Source organism: Penicillium cinerascens (assembly GCF_028974065.1).
Source record: "Penicillium cinerascens strain IBT 15544 chromosome Unknown scaffold_4_segment0_segment1, whole genome shotgun sequence".
Taxonomy (NCBI): Eukaryota; Fungi; Ascomycota; class Eurotiomycetes; order Eurotiales; family Aspergillaceae; genus Penicillium; species Penicillium cinerascens.
Window position 1 is genome coordinate 1335904 of NW_026695298.1, and position 21222 is coordinate 1357125.

Genomic DNA, 21222 nt, shown 5'->3' on the forward strand with positions numbered 1-21222 from the left:
GAAGAGAAATGTCCCATGCATGTACAATCAAAGGACCCTGCAAGCCTCCCGTATCATCACGTGACTGGTATCGCGCCTTCGCGTTTTCGGCGGATTCTGCGCTGCCCGACTCACTTGCCCACCACGATCTCGCGCCGTGGCTGGAGTTGAATATTCATAGTGATTCTTATTCTCTGGCAGTTTCGAGGTCCTTTATCCTCATTACACCCACACCCCGTTGCGACCGCCGAGTCGCCGAGCTCTCGCACCTTGCAGTAACACCGGATCCCTGCAACTAGCGACGCTTTGAACGCCAAATCTTTTTGACTTCCGTTTACCTTCGTTCCTGGCGATCGCCAAATCCTTGTCACAATGCATTTCACCGAAGATGAAGCCAACGATGTGAAGCAATGGGTGGTCAAGAAACTCGAGGACATGTAAGTCCACGCGACGCCCGATCGCAGCTCATTGCCAAAGGGAAGCACCGGCTAATCTACGTTCGCTCTGCTCACAGTTCGGATGCGGATTCGGATGTCCTTGCAGACTACGTACTTGCGCTCATTAGGTCTGATGCACCAGACGACGAAATCCGACAAACATCTGTCGAAAACCTGGAGGATTTCCTCCGCGAAAGTGCGCTCGACTTATCCATCTCGCCACACTTCTTCTCTTTGCTGACACAAACCAGACACTGCCCCCTTTGTTGACGAACTCTTCAACTCTTTTGGCCCGAAGAAGGCTCGGGCAGCGCCGCCACAGACCCAGCTCCAGCAGCCTCCCCAAGACTTCCCACAAGCTATTCCCACAACCCAACAGGCGATCAATGCCCCCACTGGCCCTAGAGGTGATTTCAATAACCGGAAGCGAACCTACAATGAAGGATTCCAGGGCGAGCAGGAGCAAGGTGAACTCGTCCCGCAGAACCGGGCTTTCAAGACCCCGCGACGAGGCCGTGGAGGTGCTCGCGGCGATTGGATGGGAAGCGGCCGTCATGCGCAAGGTGGTCAGCAGTTCCCGCCCAACGGCCCCGGTGGATTCCCGGGTATGATGCCTGGGTTCCAGCAGTTCGACCCCAATGATCCGATGGCGGCGATGATGGCCATGCAGCAGCAGATGGGATTCCCCCAAATGCCCGGAATGCCGCCCATGCCAGGGATGCCCGCTCCGGGTCAGCCTGGATCCGAGCAGGTGAGCAACCAGCGTTGTCCGTTCTACGATACTCAAGGTATCTGCTACATGGGCGATGCCTGTCCCTACCAGCATGGTGAAGCTGGAGCCGGAAGGAGTGATGGTAAGACTGATCCTCCTGTCTTTATTTGCCGATGTACTGACTGATCTGCCAGAATATGACCCCAAGTCGGCAATGATGAACTCAGGTGGACGAGGACGCGGCGACCGGGGCCGTGGTGATCGTGGCCGTGGCCGTGGCCGCGGTGCCTTCGGCGGACGGCGAGGCGGCCGGTCCGACTTCTCGTCAGCCGGACCCAACGAGGATCAGTCAATAACGACGATTGTGGTCGAGCAGATCCCCGATGAGAAGTTCTCGGAGGAGGCAGTGCGCGAATTCTTCTCGCAGTTCGGCAACATCGTTGAGGTGTCCTTGCAGCCGTACAAAAAGCTGGCACTCGTGAAGTATGAAAATTTCGGCGAGGCCAAGCAGGCATGGTCCAGCCCCAAGGTGATCTTTGATAACCGCTTTGTCAAAGTCTACTGGTACAAACCGAAGCATGATGAGAACAACGGTGACTCTCATCAGTTGAGACCTGAAGCCCCTGCATTTAACCCTGAAGAGTTTGAAAAGCAGCAAGAGGAAGCCCAGAAATCCTACGAAGAAAAAATGAAAAAGCGCCAGGAGACCGAAGAAGCCAAGCAGGCTCTCGAGCGCCAGCGCGACGAACTCCTGAAAAAGCAACAGGAAGAAAAAGCTCGCCTGCTGCAGCGCCTTGGAGGTGCAGTGTCGAGCAATGGTGCAGATTCGGAAGACCAATCTATGGAGGGCACTGGGGATGAGAATGTGAGCGACGAGACCAAGAAATTGCGTGCGCAGTTGGCTGCTCTCGAGGCAGAGGCCAAGACCCTCGGTATTGACCCCAGTGCCGAGTCTGGGCGCGGGGGCTATCGCGGTCGGGGTGGCTACCGGGGCCGTGGCACCTACCGGGGACGTGGAGGATACGATCCTTCATTCCGCGGTGGCTATCGCGGCCGCGGTGGATTTGCTCCTCGCGGTCGTGGTAGTGTGCTGCGTCTGGACAACCGACCACGCCGCGTCGCAGTAACGGGCGTGGAGCTCAACTCGGACAAGGATGAAGCGCTCCGCCAATACTTGATTGTAAGTCATCAATGAGCGAAGAAAACGAAATATGCTAACCGTGACTCAGGGTATTGCCGAATACCAATCCATCGAGCCCAACCCTGGCCAGCCCGACTCTGTGGTCGTGGCATTCAAGGAGCGCTACCAAGCGGAGAAGTTCATGTTCTCGCCCTGGAACATTCCCTCCGTGGGCGAGGTCCAACTCTCATGGCTTCCCAACCCACCGGTCACTCTTCCCCCGTCTGGATCAACAGACAAGAACGGCTTCGAGGAGGACCAGGACATGGCCATGGACTCGACTCCGGCCAACGAGGCACCGGTCCCGGCACCGACACGCAGCGATATGGATTATGACGTTGCGGAGGATGATAACTGGGGAATGGAGTAATTACTTCCAAACTCATGTACCATTGAACTTGTGTATAGGCCATTTGACAACAGCTTGGGATGTAATGCATGCTTTATCCCGTTTCATTACCTTGCATGACAGTCCCTGTATATCCACTTGGGTAATCATATCGTAGCTTAGATATTTTGAGGGATCAACTCCACCGAGTACCCATCCTGATATAAAGTCAGCGAGACTCTCCTCCGCATTTCCCAAACTCACCGGATCAGCCACCATCGCAAACTTCTCAAAGAACCATGCATAATTGGGATGAATTTGCCCCCAGCCAACGCCTCTCTCCTCCTCCCACTCCGACAACGGCACCGACTTTCTAGTGCAAACTCCAACATCCTTCAAAACCTTCACCCCCGCCTCTTTCAACCTCTCCAACGCAACGCCCACATCCGGCACCGTGAATCCCAAATGCGCAAAGCCCAAATGAGGCGGTACATTGCCCGTCGACACAGACCCATCTCCATCCTCAGACCCATGCACATGATAAAGCTCCAAAAGACCACTCGTCCGCGTCATGACGGGAACCTCACTGGTGGTTTTTGCCCACTCATCTAGATTTGTCTCTGGTGGCGGGTGGCCCAGGTAGTAGATCGTGAAGGGGCCCGAGTTCATGGAGAAGACTACTCGCATACCTAAGAGATCCACGTAGAAGTGTAGGGAGCGGCCCGGGTCTTTGATGCGGAGTGCTATATGATTGAGGCGGTAGTCGGCTGTTGTTGGCGATGCGCGTGGGTTGAAGGATGGTGTTGGACCGCCCGGAGCGAAGACGCCTACTTCGTTGGGTGGAACTGATGCGAATGAATTGTCTGCCATGGCTGCTGTTCACCGGATATTGTAGACTGTAGCCCTGGGATGTAGATGAGCAATGGGGGTCCTAAAGAGGGGAACTACAGGTCTCCACTGCGGGGGCCATTTCATACATTGAAGTCGCGAGATATCGAGATATCGAGGTCTGGTTCCAGAACCGAGAACTTTCAGAGGAGCAAGGTGAATCGACAAAAATGGATGCCTTTTTGGTGGTGTTCGTGGTAGATACTAGACTGTACTATATCCTGTCAGTCTACCGAAGAACAATCATATCCAGCCCACCTTCATAGGGCATCGTCACTCTGCGGAAAATCAGACGATCAAGCATACGTTGCTGGAGTGTCCGGAGCTGAGCGAGTTGCCGCACGAGTGAGTCAGTCACCCATTACATGATTGAACATGTGCTCAAACGTACAGGGCTGGCAGGTTTGGCACAGGGGTAGATCCACGCGTACGACTTCATAATTTAATGCTTCCGGGGGTCCTTTCCGAGGTTCCCCTTCTGAATCTCATGTGATTATATTCGGTTATACGGCACTAAGTATACCCGGGCGACGTATTCTGCTCCAATAAATCGGCATAACTGTCCAACGACCGCCCGATCAGATTAACCATATCCCAGATATAATCCGCCGTGAAAAGGCGCGCCCAAAGGCGGGTGACTGCCGCACTGAGTCTGGTATTTGTAGCCAGTAACCAGTCGCGCGAGACGCCATGCTGGACCTCCATAACCATCTCCAGAACAAAGTCCCGTAGGCGGGTCTCCTGCTCCGTCAAACCGGGGCTTGGGTGCGGGACAGTGACTGCTTCGAGCCATTTAGCCAGTAATACAGCACATTCAAGCGAGCATAGGGCATGCTGATTTGACCACAGCGCCACCTGGGAGTGGGCCACGAATCCAATGCCTAGCTTAACGGGGGTGCTGAGGGCGTGGGCGCAGTGGAGTGCTGCTCGGGTGAGTCGATCTCCGCGGAGAACGTGGAGGTTGTCTTTGAGACTGGTTGCTATTTGCACGGAATCCCACGTCTGCAACTGTCTTGTGGACCCGCAGTCGGCATTCAGCCGAATATACGCTAGCCGAAGCAGGGCCGCGGATGTAAAGGATAATGGCCCGTGTGGGCTCAGCGGGTCAATCGATGACTCCTGGTTTCGTTCCCAACATTGGCACCATCGTTCCAGGGCTTGTTCGACGGCAATGAGATCGGGTGTCGGAGCGATGGATGAACCGAAACGGTTGCATCGAGATAGAGCGAGTCGATTTGCCTTGGTCATGAGCCAGATGTCCTGTAGCAGTGCGTGGATGAGAACGTAGCCGCCGAGCGAAGAGAATTGCTCCATTCCACTATTTGGCGAGAACAGTGAAGAGAGTGCATCTTGGAACTTTGGCTCGCCAGGACTTTGGTTGCGCGCAGCTTGCCATAAGTCGGCGGTGGGGGCTTGCCACTCCTTTTCGGTGCAAGGTAGTTCCAACGTCATCTCTTCCGTGAGAATCACGGGAGGGATGTCAAATACGATTGTGTGGATATTGAAGAAGCAGAAGACGATGAGTTTTAAACGTTTCACACGCTCGCGCCAGATCCAACTAGCCCAAGAACCGTCGTATTCAGGCAAGCGATTGAGACCATCTTTTCGCATCAGCATTTCCATCAGGCTTCTTATTGACATCGCTTCGTGGTAGGGTGGGTCTTTCATAAACCACGAAGAGACAGATATGAGCATCAAGAGAGCCTGGATTGTTTCCAGCATGTCGAGGTCTCGTGCTGCACTCGCCGCGGGCATGGTCCCCGACTGAAAGACCCGCCGGAAATGCTCGAGAGTGACCGGCTTGGCGACCTGATAGAGGCGCATGCTGGTGTCCGGTTCCCGGCAGTAACGTGCGCCAAGTGATGCCATGGATATAAAAAGCGGAAGACTTATGGACTCGACATCTAGAGTCGGCTTGTGAAAGATTGGATAGTGATCGTGGAATCCCGTCAGATATCCCGTTAGGCATCGAGATAGAGCATGCCGTGAAGGGAGGGATGGGTCAGGTACCACGTTGGAATATGACCTCAAGGAATCAAGTAGCTTGTCCCGGCATTGAGCGGTGACCAGGACGAAACCCGTTGGCTGCCGAGCCTTTAGGGTGGTCTGATACCCTTCCGGCTGAAGAGAAGGCAATTGCGCGCCATGTCGAGGTAAAATAGAGCTTGATGGGGTTGAAGCAGTGGCGGTCTCTGACGGTGGTTCTCTCTCCGACTGGTCATAGTCTGTTGCTGGAGAAAATGGCAACGATGGGAAAAGAGGAAGAGGCTGGAAGGCTGGAGAAAAAGGGTGACTGGGCAGGGGAACACTGTCCAGGAAGGAAGTAAAGTCATTTCCTTCAAATGATCCCGGTGGGACACCGCTCAGTGAGTAACCAAAGTCGGATTCCGGCAGGGGCGTTGTTGGCGCAGCAGATGGGGTTTGAGGATTCGGTATCTGGCCGCCCATCATTGGTGTACGATGTACAGACAGCGGTGGAAACTGGTCATTGCTCCCCGACAGCGTAGTTAGATGCGCATGATCGGCCACCACCGACGCCAGGGCATCTAAGCCATCCGGGACTGGATGAGCGGGGGACGGTGACTGAGTGTTTTGGCTGGCGGGGCTGGTCCCCGGCTGATGGGTAAGCCGTATATGTCGAGCCAGGAGATCTCTGGAATGCTGTTAGAATGGCCGAGGAGATAGATTTGGAGGTGTGGCTTACTTGCGCGTAAAGGCCTTGGGACATTGCGCGCAGACAAACGGTTTCTCCTTGGTATCTGCAGCGGATTAGTGGCGACTCAACATCGGCCAAAGAAACGTACGAGATCGATCATGGCGCTGCAGATGCTCCAAGCGGGCAAAGGCCCGAGGGCAGCGCTGGCATTGATAGGGCTTGCTGCTCATCGCTCATAGCCCATGATGTGGTGTGACGTTGAACCACGGCGACCGATTAGATGTCGGGGAGGACGGGCGAGACTCCGGCACCGCTTGCATCGTGCGGCGACGGTGCGTCTCCTTTAGATCTGGGGTGGCCAGATGTACAATCTACTCGGCTACGGGTCCTGGAACTTTGATATCATTATTACTCTTGGACTTCAGTATCATAGGTTATCATCGGTCCTCGGTGGTTTTGTGGTTTCCCCAATATCTCGATACCTCGGATTTTTCTCCAAATTGGAGATCTCGAAAAGTGGAGAACCTTTCCCCAAAACGGTCAAGGATCCCATTCGCATTTGTCATACGCCTACGCCAAAACCTGTCGTCGGAAGGCGTAACTAGCTACGGCAGGTTCGGCTAGAATGCCGTCTTTATTATGTGATGGCTCACACCCTACAGTGGCCAAGCCCCTAGCCTTAAACATACCCCCTCTGATGAAGCCCTATCAAGGATCCATCCATACTTCCGGGTGGAGATGCCGAATCATTTCTCCAATTTTTTCTATTTTTCTCGAGTCTGAGGCCCACGCGTTAATAACTAGCGGCCCTATAAAGGGCTTAAAATACCCAAAAAGAAGGGGAGTCGCCTACGTTGGATAGATGACGTTTGAGGTTCCCAAACCGGTGCCCGTCACTATGGACAATCGCGAACTCAGCCCCGACTGTTCGCTAGCCGAGCCCCAGGATATCGAATATCGCTATCTCGAGCTAGAAACGCCGTTGCCGACCCCGTCCATTACACTACCCCCGGGCCCCGGTCAGTCGGCGCCTCCTGATGCCCCGAGCTTGGAAAAATATACTTCGCCGTTTTTGTGGCCCAAATGGCGCAAGGACATGATGACCTATATTTCTTGCGCGGTGACCGCGCTGGCTGGTTACTCTGCCGGAGAGGTCAGTCCGGCATCGGATGAGTTATGCAAAGAATGGGGCATTAGCGACGTGGTGTACAACTTGAGCATCACTATTTTCTGCGTTGGATTCGCCCTGGCTCCCATGGTTCTGGCTCCCTTCTCGGAAATCAACGGACGCAGACCCATTTTTGTTGCCAGTGGTATTCTTTTCGTCGGTGCGTGGGATTGCTCTCTATCTCTCTCTCTCTCTTTCCACGGGGTTTGATCTTACTAACGTGGTATAGCGATGCTGGTTGCATGCGGAGGTACACATTCATTCGCCGGGCTGTTGGTCGCTCGTTTCTTCCAGGGTATTGGTGCATGTATGCTCCCCAAATCCTCCTTCATATGAATATTTCCGGGTCTAACGCGAATGCAGCTACCTTTTCTACCATGGTGGGCGGTGTCATCAGTGATATCTACCACGCACAGGACCGAAACACCCCGATGGCTCTCTTCTCCGGTGCAGCCCTCTTCGGAACGGGTCTGGCACCTTTGATCGCCGGAGTTATCGTCGCCCACACTACCTGGCGCTGGGTCTACTACTCGCACGCCATTGTATCTGCCGTCTTCGTCGTTATCATTTTCATTTTCTTCAAAGAAACTCGTGGCAGTGTCCTGTTGAGCCGCAAAGCCAAAAAGTTGAACACCTACTACGAGAAGCTCGAAGAGGCCGGCCACTTTGGCGTCATCCTGTCGAGTGAAGAGTCGGGCGAAGAGAAGTGTGTCCGACGTATTCGATGGAAGGTGAAGAGCGATGAGCAGCGGGCGTCTTTGGCCACTATGATTCAGATTTCGGTGTATCGACCTTTCCGTGAGTTTCCCCGGGAAATCTATGTGCGGGAACCGATTGCTAATGCTCAACAGACATGCTTTTCACCGAGCCCGTTGTCTTCTTCTTCTCTTTGTGGGTGTCCTTTAGCTGGGCCACTCTCTACCTCCAATTCGGCTCAGTGCCTCTTGTCTTCAAAAAGAACCACGACTTCAACGTTGAGCAGGCAGGCGCTGTGTTTACCTGTGAGCTAACTAGCCATTTCCTCTCCTCGAACCTATAAACTAATCCAAATATCCAGCCATGTGTGTCGGCGTCATCATCATCACCATCATCAGCATCTGGCAAGAGAAAATCGTCGCTCACTTCGGCAAGCTCTCGTCTTCCGCCGAAGGACGTCTCTACTTTGTCTGCGTCGAATCGATTCTACTACCCATTGGTCTGTTCTGGTTCGGCTGGACATCTTTCCCATCCATTCCCTGGATCGTCCCAGCGATCGCCGTCGGCTGTGCGACCATGGGCATCTTCTCGATCTACCTGGCCACTTTCAACTACCTGGCGGACACATACCACCGATACGCCAGTTCGGCAATTGCGGCGCAGTCTTGTTGCCGGAACTTGCTCGGTGGCGTGTTCCCACTCGTGACGGCTGCGATGTTTAACAACCTCGGTTTCCCTGGTGCATCCAGTCTTTTGGGTGGTATTGTACGTCTTTTTCAACCCGTTCTTGATTGGATATTCGCTTACAATATGTATAGGGCGCGCTTCTTACTCTCGTTCCCTGGGTCCTGGCTTTCTACGGACCCAAGATTCGGGCAAGGAGCAAGATGGCGAGTGTAAGTGTTGTTCTTATTGATGAACTGGGATCTGATATACTGACTTCGTGATAGGAGCTCGCACATTAAATGACGTGAAAAAATAATATCATTGCATGAATATAGAATCCACATAGACATAGACTAATTTATAGAACAATGCATACAAAGCGTATTTTCGGTTATGTTTCATCGATCCGTTCAAGCACCTGAGCTACTCTTAAAGGGGTAATGGGAGCGTGTGCCACACGGCCATCTTAGCTGGCACCAGGCCACCGGGTAAGCACAGGGAAAAGTAACGTGGACCTCGGAAGGCCTTCCATTATGTAGTGTACACTCGTATAGAGCTAGTTCAATGCGCATGCAAAGCTTCAACAATGATCTCAGACTCGAAGCAAGTTGTCCAACGTCGCTGTCGGGCCGACATTTTTAATGTAAATGCAATCCTCTGTACTGTCATCGAGGATGTATGAGTATGCCAAAGCAAAAGGTTGCAACAAAAAGTCGATGCAAAGCAATCGCGACATTAACAGAATCAAAAATCACCTCGACTGTGGGTGATGCCCTTTAGAAACCTGTCCTTTGACCGCAAGACGATGCGATGCATACCTTGCATCATCTTCACTGTCGCTTTCCATCTGATCTAAAAGACGATCAATTTCATCTCCAGCGCCGGCTTCAAGGCCCAGTCCATGGATTTTTGATGGGAGTCCTTGCCCAGGATGAGATGCCTCGCCCTGTGAGCATTGGGTATGGCTTTTCATTCCATTATGTTTGGAATAGATCGACTCGTTCAGACTTCTCTGTGCGGCGGGTGGCTGCAAAGGCCGAGGGCTGGAGCGATACCCCGAGTTTTCGGGACTGGACATGAACATGAGTGTTTCAATTGCGTCCTGTTCCATTGAAGTGCTCTGAGATTGGGTTCTTGATCCGTAAAATCCTTCCTGTGAGGATGTAGGCGCCTGTCTATATGGCGGGATCGAAGGTGTCCCCGGTCCAAGGACCGATGGAGAGCCGTTCAGGGGCCGAGTGATCAAATGTTCTTGGTTTGAATGATGTCGTCGATGGCGCCCATACGGACTGCGCTCAAAAGATTTTGAAGCCAAATAAGAATTAGGTCGCCGGCGACGAGTATCTCCGTTTGAGGAGATGATATCAACGGGGGGTGCTAATTTGGGAATGGTAAGGAGTTTGCCAGGGGAAGAGATCGCTGACTGTGAACGGTGATGAGATAGGGTAGGCCGCGGTGTGTCTGTTGATGATGGTTTTAGACCGGGTGGAGGTGTTGGGTTGGAGATTGGTGATGGTATGCCACCACTTGGTGCCGGTGAGCTCAATGAAGAGACGGTTGCGAGCCCGCGCAGGGGGAAGCTCCGCGATTTCTCGCGATTGTCGAGCTTTTTCTATCTTTGCAGCCGCATATGAGAGTCGGGTACGAATATGAACCGACAACTACATGCGCGTCAGCAGTGCTTGTGGTCAAGTACGAAAGGGAAATATTACCTGTGCGATTCTACTCCCGTGGGCCGGCGAGCCTGTGCTCTTCGAACGCCGTCGCGTAGTCCAATTGGTATCGGAGGTTTGAAGTGCCCCCAAATTGGATGAGATAGGTTTGATGTCCCCAGTAGCTGTTCTTTTATGGCCCAACGTAGATTTCCCCACCCCCGATCGCGAGCTCGACTGATTTGATGAGCGCAACGGACCTAGCGAGTCCTCGCTCTCTCTCTCCAGTTTCACATCTGCATGAGAGACACCTAACCCTCCATGTCCATTGACCGGGAGTGACTTCAATGTATCCTGGGAATCCTGGTCTGTTGTGGATGCTTGCGATTTCCCATCCATGGATCGGTTGGGATCGTTCAACGAGGATGAGGGGATGCTGGGTAAGTAATCCGTAAAGGTGCTTGCGGACTGCAGTTCTGGCTGCCGACTGTCGCCCGATGTATCGCTGCCGCGTTCTGATGATTCAACGCATGTGGTATTCGGATCGTACTTCTCATGAGAGCCCGCATTTAACCCATTTATCTGCAAGGAAAGTCGTTGAGGGGATCGTGGGACTTGAATTTCCTCCGAACAATCTGGTTCTCCTGGCGCTGGTGGCATCGTGTTTACGAACGGGCTGTTCGCACTGGCCTCCACATGGGGAACCCCGCGACTCGACGGGGCGCCACGAGAGTCGTTCATGATCAAGTAGACTCTCTGTGGGGATGCAGTCAAAAGGGGACAAAATAACAAGTCAAGCAATACGCGACAAAGTTTCAATGGCCTAGTAATCCGGATGCACAAGCAATCTAAGCACGCAAGACGTAATTGCTTGCGCCTAGTCACCGCATTGAGACAATATTGAGAATGTCCAACGCGAAGCAAGGGTGCGCAACCCAACGGCCAGGATCTCAACACCCTCGAGAATCGCCGGGAGGGTGCACTTATGGTGCTGCGGGTGTCAGGAGCATCTGCTCGATCCAGTGTCGATCGACCAGCACGCGCAGGGTTGAGCACGAGCGGCGAAACGGTCAAGAAGCAGCCTCAGCCAAAGGGAACACAGCCCCAATAGACTGTGCCGTTTTGAGGAGGGACTCGAGACTTGTAGCCGGAAGAGAACCAGCAAGAGCGAAAGACCGAGTTTTGAGCAGTTCTGGTAATTCCCAAGTGAGAGGGCGTCGTCGGCTTTCCTTCTGCGGCGACGCGTGCGAGACACGGTCACGTGGTGACGTACCAGTTGCGGGAGCAACTAATTACTTCGTCTTTTTTGCTCTACGACGCTCAAATTACTTTAGATCGAAAGAGATGGAATACGAATTCAGTTGTGAAGAATCTGTCGTTCAACGGCATCAATATGGTGTCGTCTGTATCGAAGAGAAGTGTAAAAAGACAAGTACATAACCGAGTCCCCACTAGTTAACTTCCGGCGGAGAAAACATCCACAATTTTTATTCCCAAGGGCAGCCGCTAGAGGGATAATTGCAGCTGCTGGTCTTACCACCGCCAGTGATTGGAAAGCCGCTAAAGGATAGGTCTGGGCAACGGTCAGAACCACACAGAATCTAGTAATCATAGGCATCGTCGATGGCCGAGCCAATCAATCCGGTGATAGTGATGCCGGAAGTGGTCAAGTCGCGCCATCGTTGAGCTAGTCTTGCTGGATGCCATTGCTCCGGCAAACACCGAATCAATTGGCCCGTTGCATCTATCAACTGCGGCAACAAGAAGATTATCAGGCTGCTGCTGCGGCTGCTGCTTGCTCAAAACATCTCTGAGAGGGATTACGATTTGAACAGTTGAAGTTGAAGCTTCCACGCAGGCCTCGCTAGCTGTCTTTAATGCCTTCAACATTAGAGACGGACCCTTCACCATAGACACAGCTTGGTAAAGCTTATTTCATGTAGGCTGTGCCGCTCATCACAACATAGCGAGGCTGCAATTAGGGGGCTGAAACTGGGGGCCAAATCTGGTAAATCAGTCCTGCGTAGCTCCTGTGCCGATTTTTACTCGGTAATCAAATAGCGGCAAGAGGTGGGCACTAAAACGGAAAGGGAAATCCGAGAGTTGCCAGCCATTATTCGGTACATATGCATAGCATAGGAACAAAGGAAGAGGTCCATCATGGGAATCGATATACAAGTAAATTTTGGGGTCCAAACGCCATCTATGCAAGACAAAAGATACCAATGCCCTTCATGACATGTGCAGTATGAACATTCGCGATTATTTGCGCTTCTTTCCACCTCGTCCACCACCAGACTCTCCATCGGTATTCTTCCGCTTCTTTCCCTCACGACGCCAGTAATCATCGCGCTCTCTCTTTTCTCGAGCTTCCTTCTTCTCCAAGCTATCGGCAACCTTTGCTCGGTAGACCTTGCGTCGCTCTTCCTGCTTCGCCGCACGCTTGGCTGACTTCTCGTTGCGCATGGTGGTCAGCTTCTGCATCAGATCCCGCGCCTTCTTCTCCTCGCCACCGAGGACGACAGCCCGCTTCTGCATATAGGTCTGGTCGTTGCGCTTCTTCATCTTCGTGATCTGAGACTTGAAAGGCAGGTCGGCAGCCAATTGCTTGGGCACCCGCAGAGGGTTGAAGTGACGCTCTTGACGCTCGATCTTGTGGTATGCCGAGTCCTTGTTCAACGGGGTAGGAATGCCCTTCTCGCGGCGAACTTCACCGGTCAAGCGCATTCCCTGCCAGCCGTTCTCGTTAGTACCCTCTTCTTGGTCAAGAAGGTTCGTCACTGGGTTGTAGAAACGGTGGGGCCTGATAGGGTACCATGCCCGCAGGAAGACTATATCACTCATCAGGACCTTGTCCTCGAACGTAGCACGGAAGTAGCCTTCGGGCTTGCTCAAAGCTTTCTTGATTTGACCACGAATACCAGAGACTGTCCTGATGGATGCGCCCTCGAACTTGGCAATCTCCAGCGAGGAGTTGAACATGTCTTTGATGAAGGCAGTGTTCTTGAAGATCTTGTATGGCACTCCAGTAAGCTTCAGCTTCTTGACGATCTCGGTGTGTTCATCCACGTTGAGTACAACGCCGGTCGCAGCAATGCGGAATCCGGGGTTCTTGTTGGAGAATGACTGGACGCAGCAGAAACCAGTGTTGGGTGCCACGAGCGGACCGTAGAAGACGCCGAAACAGTGCATGTGTTCAGGAGTATACTTGAGCATACGGTTTCGAGTCCGGCTGTCCGAAGTGCTGTAGATGGGCAGCGATTGGAAACGACGCCAGCCAAGGGAAAAGATCAACGGGTCGTTGCTCTTCAAGATCTTCTTGTGCCAGCGGTGACGCTTGATACGAATCTGTACATATCCAAAGCGATCTTCGGTAGGGGCCAGACCTCCGACAATGAGGGGGAATCGAGGACTAAACTTGGATGCAAACTCGTAAGGCACGTTTTCCAGGACAATGCGGGCGTAGGTGCCAGCTTTGAAGCCTTCGGCGCGGGCACGCGAGGCCGGGTCCAAGGTGTCGAACTCGGCGCGGTTGATATCAATCTGCTTCTGCATCTTTGCCTTCTGCAGATCGTACCAGTCGTCCTCGCCAAACTCTCCTTCGACACCGTCTCGGGTTCCGTCCTTCGCATTGGCAAAGCCCTCACGGTCCTCCTCTTCGAAGCGAAGCTTCAACTCTTCCTTCTTCTTAGCGTTGCGCTCACGCTCAGCTTCCAAGTCCATACGGCCCTCGGGCTCTGCGTCATCCTCATCCTCATTCTCGTCTTCACCCTTATCCTCATCGAAGCCGTCAAAGGTCTCTCCAGTCTCGAGGTCCTCGAATGCTCCATCACCCTCATCATCGTCATCATCGAGGTCGTCCAGATCGCCTTCATCGAATTCGTCATCAGAGCCATCGCCCGAAAGCTTGGCAGTCACGAAACGACGTCTCAAGGATTCGATCAATTCCTCATCACGCCACTTCCGCTCCAGCTCTTCGTAGTCATATTCGGGAACGGCACGGAAGTCGGCTTGGTTTTCTTTCTCGGTGTTGGTCTTTTTGAAGAAATCATCACCTTCCTCTTCTTCTTCACCTTCCTCGTCGTCCTCTCCACGCCATATTTGGACCACATCGACGGGGGTGATGGACTCATCGTACAGCATTCGCGAGAGGTCATTGACGCGGAAGGGTGGGCGCTTTCCATGGAGAGCCTTGGCATTAGCCAGCATGTTGTCCTTCCATCGAACGTTGCCCTCTTCATCTTCCTCGTCTTCATCATCACCCTCTTCCTCATCCTCGTCCCCGCTCTCAAGTTCCTGGTCTGAAACCGAGGAGATGGAGCCAAGGTCGGAATCACTGTCTGCAAAGGCAACATCTCCTTCCTCGCGACGAGAGTTTCCATTCTGGCGTTCTTTGAAGCTCGTTTCGAAGTCTGCGGGCGCTGAAACATCCTCTTCTTCCCCGCTCAACTCATCATCGTCCTCTTCACCGGCCAGTTCTTCGTCGTCATCCTCAGCGCTTTCGAATCCTTCGTCGTCATCCGACGCAGCTTGACCATCACGCTCAGTATCAGCGATCCGGGCATGTCTTCTGTGTTTCCGACCAGTCTCATCATCCTCATCGGCTTGGTCGATCGCTTCACCGCCACGGAAGAGACGCACACCCTGATCAGCCTCGCCGAGCAATCGGCGTTCGCCCTGAAGACCAACCACTAGCTGCTCGCCAAGACCCCGACGATCTTCGTCCTCGGAGTCATCGTCAGAATCCCGGTTGAAGGTGTTGGTCTTGACATCAATATACACAGCATCCTTGTCGACCAGAACACCGCCAACATCGGACATGGGAGCAAACAGCAGTTTCTGCTTCTCACCAAGCTTGCGCCTATTACTCTTGCCCGTCGCTTTGGCCATCTGCTGATCGGCGAAGGGAGTCGGGCACGGGTCAGGCAGACCTTCGATTCCAGATACCGTCAAATCGCCAACACCAGGAACATGCACACGAGCACCCTGGGCGGGGAAATTGGTTCCTCGAAGATATCCATAAAGTGCGATGGTACGGTCACACTTGGGGTTCTCTTCGATCTTGGTGGGAGGTGTGACATCCAGGAAGCGATCGGCCAACGCGTACGGGTGGGAGTTGCGCCACACGAGAGGGCGTGGGGTCTTCATGACCGACAAGAATCGAGACAAGTTGTGCACTTCGCGATCGGGGTAGCGGCCGTTGATGACACCAGATAAATAAAAGAGCTTTGCACCCTGGTAAAGTTCGCTCCAGAAGCGGTGCTTCAGGCGCTTCTTGGTCATCTTCAAGGTGCTCTGCTTCTTGAAAAGATCGAGGTGGGTAAGAATACCGAAAACATTTCCCGGCATACCGCTGGTAGACAAAGCGTTCAGAAATTCCATGGTCTCCATCTCGAATCCATAGTTTCCATCAATCATCAAAAGGACGACATCTGCAATCTTGGACACATCGATCATGGCTGCGAGGGAATCGGACGGACATTCCATAAAGGTGAGGCGCTGCTTCTTCGAGGTGACAATAGTCAGCGGCCCTTGGGGCGAGCTGAGAGTCTGCTTGGTATAGCGGCGAATCAACGACTTGATGAGGGTGGTCTTGCCAACCTGGAGTAGTAGAAGATTTCAGGTTAGACTTGGGATTCACAAAACAAGTAGCACTGAAATTGTAACTTACACCGGGGGGCCAACGACTGCGACGACCGTCGGAGGAGCCTCTTCAGGCATGCGATCCACCTGGGGCACATGCAGTCTCTTTTCCTTGACCTAGAGCAGCAACCAGCGTCAGCTTCCAAATACCACTTGCAAACACGGGCGTACGTACATCGTGCGACCGCGCAGCCTGCCTATTGAGTTTTCCTGTCTTGGAGAAGGCGAATGCCTTTGGATTGTTGCCTGTATGATCAAGAACTGTCAGCAAGATTTGCGCTTCTCAATCGAGGTTCGAAATCAACCTCCGCAGATTTGCACCATACCCTCGTATTTCTTCTTCTCCTTCACGGGCCGATGGGCCCTGTTCGACTGCTGCTCCATGTTGCAAGCAAAGAGGTCCCGGACCTCACAGCTGCTCTTCTGAAATTAACTTGAAGAGAACAACGAAGACTAGGCGTGCAACGGCGACATGAACTTGATCGCCCCAAAATTATTATCTCGGGGCGGAAGATTATGGCGCCGGCAGAAAAAAAGAGTGACCCATTTAGGTTTAGCGTCAAGGGAGCTCCTCGACGGCATCAAGGCATAAAGGCATCAAGGCAGGCAATAACGTAATCGGTAAGCGAGTGGTCCATGTAAGCGAGCGGTCCACCTACCCATTTTTTCGCGTCTGGACGCGACCGTCTATCTTCAACCACCAACCATGCCACCAAAACGCACCGAATCCTCTCGAAATTCAGCCCATCAAGAGGGCAGGCTTTTATTAGCTATACAGGTTATAAAAAACCAAGAAATCAGCTCTATACGTGACGCAGTACGTCGTTTTGACGTGCCTAAAACTACGCTTCTCCGTCGACTACGCGGCACTACAAATCGCGCTGAATCTCGCGCTAATGGGCATAAATTGACCTAAATCGAAGAGGAAACGCTCACTAAGCGTATTACCTCAATGGATGACCGTGGTGGTGCGCCTAGGCCTTCGACAGTGAGAGAAATGGCTAATTTACTACTCGCGAGGCGTGGAACTACACCAATCGAGATAGTTGGTGAAAAATAGGTCTATAACTTTATCAAACGCACTCCTATGCTTCGAGCACGTTTTTCACGTCGATACGACTATAAGCGAGCACTACAGGAGGACCTAAGGGTTATTCAGCAGTGGTTTAATACTATATAAGCTACTATTCAGCAGTACGGTATCCTATCGGAGGATATCTACAACTTCGACGAGACAGGCTTCGCTATGGGTCTTACTACGATAGCTAAGGTTATTACTCGGTCAGAATACTATGGTCGGAGATCAGTTTTACAGCCAGGAAACCGGGAGTGGGTTACTACAATCGAATCAATTAGTGCTTCTGGGTGGGTGCTTCCACCTACGATTATCTTTAAGGGCAAGCTATACAACTAAGCGTGGTTTGAAGGCCTTCTAGGAGACTGGCGCTTTGAGGTTAGCCCAAACGGATAGACAATAGACGAGATTGGCCTTCGGTGGCTAGAAAAGCTCTTTATTCTAGCTACAACTAGTTATACGATCAGTCAATATCGACTACTAGTCCTCGACGGCCACGGAAGCCATTTGACAGCTCAATTCGACCAGCTTTGCCTAGAAAACAATATAATTCCGGTCTGTATGCCAGCGTATAGCTCGCATCTTTTACAGCCGCTTGATATTGGTTGTTTTGCAGTCTTAAAGCGCTTATACGGAAGCTTAGTTGATCAGAAAATGCGGCTTGGCATTAACTATATCGACAAGCTTGATTTCCTCGCAGCATACCCATAAGCTCGCGCAGACACATTTAAGACCGACACTATCAAAAATAGCTTCGCAGCAGCTAGTTTAGTGCCTTTTGACCCCGACCGTGTGCTTTCAAAGCTTAATATACAGCTTAATACGCCTACACCCCCAGGAAGCCGCCTAGGTAGTCAATCAAGTAATTTTACACCAAAAACACCAGCCAACGTCACCGAATTGCTTAAACAAGCATCCTCAATCAAAGCCTTCCTAAAACAAAGATCAAATAGCCCGCCAACACCATCAAAAACTGCGTTAAACCAGCTTATCAAAGGCTGCCAGATTGCTATACAAAACGGCATATTACTTGAGCAAGAAAACCGGGATTTACGTGCTGCAAACGCAGTGGTGAAGCAAAAGCGCGCTCGTGTTAATAGGTATATAGCCTATAATGCTGGAATATCAGTTCAGGAGGCTACACAGGCTCCTGAGCCTATTCCAGAGCCTCCAGCACCAGAACTAGCAATACCAGCAGCATCAGCGCAGGCAGTTCTACCAGCACTAGCACTAGCGCGACGACGTTTACCAACCTGTGGAAAATGCAGACAGATAGGGCATAAGGCAAATGCTTGTCCGGTTAGATAGTTTATTTAATATAAAGGCGTTTTGGTTTAAAATAAGCAGTTTAAAATTATAGAGGGCGGGTGGGTGGACCGCTCGCTTACATGGACCACTCGCTTACCGATTACGTTACATTAAGGCGATAAGGCCACAATAATTATCGTCGACCGGGCCGGTTTCCTCTCGATAAGGACTCTACCCCTCTCATCGGGCCGATGCATTTCAAAGCCCCTCTTACCCCTGGAAGCTATTGGTTACGGAATAGTAAGTTTGTCATTATTTGGCTAATTTAGTCGATACTCGGGGCTTTAATTCCGTGTATCTGAACTTTTCATGTCAAGTGACCAACACGTGGAGATGCTAAAATACTTTTTATCTTATATCAACTTAGTATGCGGGGCGAGCCCCATCCATCCACGGGACTAGATATCGGACGCCTCCGAGACGGTAGTAGTTATGTAATAGTTGGTGCCCAGGATTTTAGAAGCGTCCGCAAAGCAAAACCTGGTTTCTCAGTCTCTCAGGTGTATACTACGGCTGCAAGATGTCTGACCGTCGTCGACCTCCCCCAGCTTATACTGCACCCCCGGATTCGGGCATCCACGCTACCTCGCATCTCTACCGGTCTATCTCCGAGACCGCATCAGACCCAACGGCACGTCTCCCCAAGGAATCATTTACAATCCGACCATGCTCCGGACAGGCATGGGTTGTGCCTGCCGGCCACATCTGCCGCTTAACGACACCCAAGGGCCCGCAGGTGGGTGATCTCAACATCTGGAATGCTAACAACCCACGGGAGAGAATGTGGGCTGCACGTACCCGACAGATCCACGCTTCTCACGTCTCCGTCGGTGATCGTCTGTGGTCCAATCTGCCCTATCTGCGGCCTCTCGTGACTATCACGGGAGACTCGCTTGGCGGCGGACAGTTGCATGATGTACTGGGACCGGATGGGAAAAGAAAACCGGATGTTGTATTTGGCAACACGCAATTCGGAGGACGAGTGCATGACTTGTTGGGGACCCGATGCGACCCCTACGTGAATCTCCTGATGGGCGGCGAGACCTTCGACTTCCACTGCCACTCGAACCTCACGCGCTCGGTGGTCCCCTACGGATTGACGGAACTGGATGTTCATGACGTGTTAAATGTGTTCCAGGTGACTGGGCTGGACGAGGAAGGAAAGTACTTCATGGAAACTTCCCCCGCAAAAGCCGGAGAGTACTTTGAGTTCTTTGCCGAAGTGGACGTCCTCTGTGCGCTGTCGGCGTGCCCCGGGGGTATGTTTTAACCACCCCACATGAGCGAAATTGGAAACGGACTAATCATGCTTGATACAGGCGATCTTTCCAACTGGGGATGGGATGACAAAGAGGGCGGTATGGGGGCTACTTGCCGTCCGCTTGGAGTGGAGGTATATCAATTGACGGATGAGAAGGTCCTGAAGGGGTGGAAGGCACCGGAGAGCCCTAAATACCGGGGGATGCACGGAATGAGCATGCCACCTCGTGAACAGGATAACTTCGTCGGACTTTAATAGCTTAAATGGTTAAAAGCAGACGTGGAACCGCGATGACTTCAGGTATCTCCACGTGACCTGCCCCGCGTTCTAGGATAGCGTGCGTCATCAGGGCGCATGCCGCCCTGTTCCATTAACTTAGGCTATGTAGAATCAATTTACCGATGCAAGGCAACACATTCAGCGTTCGGAGGAGCGAAGGGCGCAAGTGCCACTTGCGCTGCCTGTCAGGCCGATCAGGCATCTACTTTTGCGAGAGATCATTGTAACCCCGAGTCCGAAAGAAATCACGACATCCTTGGGTCGGACAGGTGCGGAGACCCGGTCACGGCAGTGTAACTTCCGTTGTAAAATGTTCGTAGAAGCCTACGCGGTTTGCCCTGGGGCGCCCAAAACGGCAGGGCAGTGTCCAAGGTACTTGGAAAGCTAGAAATGGCGTAAGACAGCCCACAGCCCCTCTTATCAGCTTGGACGGCGCGTTCCGCCAGTATAAATCGAAGCCCCTCCCCTCCCTCCATCTCCGCTTTCCTTATCTCCAACTTAGCTTGAGCCCACACCTTCCCTGTGCTTCATATCTCTCCATCTTGCTCTCGCCGGATTACTGCGTTTATATCGATCTTCAACTATGCCTCTTTACAACGTAGGTGAAGCTGCTGTCTGTCTACAACGCTGATACTAACATTGGTGGCTTCCAGATCACTCTGAAGGAGGGGTCTTCCCCGGAAGAGCTCGAGAAGTTGGTTTCCCCCTTCGTCATTTAAGGCGCCGGAGCTAACTTTTTTTTTCTAGGGCCAAGGATGACGTTCGCGCCAAGGGTGGAATCATCAAACATGAATACAGCCTCATCAAGGGCTTCACGTACGGTTTCTGCGTCCATCAACTCTGATTCTTACGCTGACCCTCACTCAAATAGTGCGGAGTTCCCTGAGGACCTGGCTCAGACCCTCGACTCGACCGAACACATCCACGTCGAGCAGGACGGTGTAGTGTCGACCCAATAATCGACGCGAGAGCAACGCAACTGGACCGATCGGCAAACGTCCGCCGACCCAAGGACAATGCGACTGGGGTGGGGGTGGAATAGGGGTTTCTTTGCTTTAGCACGATGATTTGATACCAATTTTTACGTCCAACCGTCATCTGCTACACTCTGTTAATATTATTACCAGTGGTCTGGGAGTGAGAGCCATCACCTCCGGTGTTTTTGATGATCATTGTTAACGAAATTCATGGATATGATCTGAAGCCTTGGAACTGTATACCCGTATCCACAGGGCTAGAATGTAGAGCCTTTTTTTGTCGCTGTTTCTCGAAGATATACTCGGTTCAATTGAAA

The 21222-nt window shown here is 52.3% G+C and overlaps 8 protein-coding genes across 8 annotated transcripts; 4 read left to right on the forward strand and 4 right to left on the reverse strand.

The window, feature by feature from the left end:
• Positions 1-351: 351 nt before the first annotated feature.
• On the forward strand, positions 352-2678 carry N7498_009596 (CCCH zinc finger and RRM domain protein; the record flags this gene model as incomplete). Its single annotated transcript, XM_058456652.1, has 5 exons — positions 352-416; positions 494-612; positions 668-1270; positions 1323-2308; positions 2358-2678. 5 exons carry the CDS (start codon positions 352-354, stop codon positions 2676-2678), a joined length of 2094 nt encoding a protein of 697 aa, XP_058303551.1.
• Positions 2679-2815: 137 nt separating this feature from the next.
• On the reverse strand, positions 2816-3506 carry N7498_009597 (putative lactoylglutathione lyase (Glo1); the record flags this gene model as incomplete). The annotated part of the gene is made up of 2 exons (XM_058456653.1): positions 2816-2854; positions 2901-3506. 2 exons carry the CDS (start codon positions 3504-3506, stop codon positions 2816-2818), a joined length of 645 nt encoding a protein of 214 aa, XP_058303552.1.
• Positions 3507-4037: 531 nt separating this feature from the next.
• N7498_009598 (transcription factor domain-containing protein) lies at positions 4038-6410 on the reverse strand (the record flags this gene model as incomplete). Its single annotated transcript, XM_058456654.1, has 3 exons — positions 4038-6177; positions 6229-6283; positions 6329-6410. The coding sequence occupies 3 exons, from the start codon at positions 6408-6410 to the stop codon at positions 4038-4040; spliced, it is 2277 nt and encodes a 758-aa protein (XP_058303553.1).
• A 668-nt stretch (positions 6411-7078) lies between these two features.
• N7498_009599 (Major facilitator superfamily domain general substrate transporter) lies at positions 7079-9009 on the forward strand (the record flags this gene model as incomplete). Its single annotated transcript, XM_058456655.1, has 7 exons — positions 7079-7508; positions 7578-7655; positions 7712-8146; positions 8200-8349; positions 8406-8809; positions 8863-8940; positions 8995-9009. 7 exons carry the CDS (start codon positions 7079-7081, stop codon positions 9007-9009), a joined length of 1590 nt encoding a protein of 529 aa, XP_058303554.1.
• Positions 9010-9461: 452 nt separating this feature from the next.
• N7498_009600 (uncharacterized protein) lies at positions 9462-11103 on the reverse strand (the record flags this gene model as incomplete). The annotated part of the gene is given in 4 exon segments (XM_058456656.1): positions 9462-10133; positions 10193-10251; positions 10266-10371; positions 10423-11103. 4 exon segments carry the CDS (start codon positions 11101-11103, stop codon positions 9462-9464), a joined length of 1518 nt encoding a protein of 505 aa, XP_058303555.1.
• A 1521-nt stretch (positions 11104-12624) lies between these two features.
• N7498_009601 (GTPase BMS1) lies at positions 12625-16464 on the reverse strand (the record flags this gene model as incomplete). The annotated part of the gene is made up of 4 exons (XM_058456657.1): positions 16332-16464; positions 16181-16251; positions 16036-16122; positions 12625-15963 (listed from the first exon to the last, which is right to left on the reverse strand). The coding sequence occupies exons 1-4, from the start codon at positions 16387-16389 to the stop codon at positions 12625-12627; spliced, it is 3555 nt and encodes a 1184-aa protein (XP_058303556.1). The 5' UTR covers positions 16390-16464.
• A 2444-nt stretch (positions 16465-18908) lies between these two features.
• N7498_009602 (urea carboxylase-associated family protein) lies at positions 18909-19904 on the forward strand (the record flags this gene model as incomplete). Its single annotated transcript, XM_058456658.1, has 2 exons — positions 18909-19647; positions 19708-19904. 2 exons carry the CDS (start codon positions 18909-18911, stop codon positions 19902-19904), a joined length of 936 nt encoding a protein of 311 aa, XP_058303557.1.
• A 607-nt stretch (positions 19905-20511) lies between these two features.
• On the forward strand, positions 20512-20887 carry N7498_009603 (uncharacterized protein; the record flags this gene model as incomplete). Its single annotated transcript, XM_058456659.1, has 4 exons — positions 20512-20526; positions 20582-20622; positions 20676-20744; positions 20800-20887. The coding sequence occupies 4 exons, from the start codon at positions 20512-20514 to the stop codon at positions 20885-20887; spliced, it is 213 nt and encodes a 70-aa protein (XP_058303558.1).
• Positions 20888-21222: the final 335 nt, after the last annotated feature.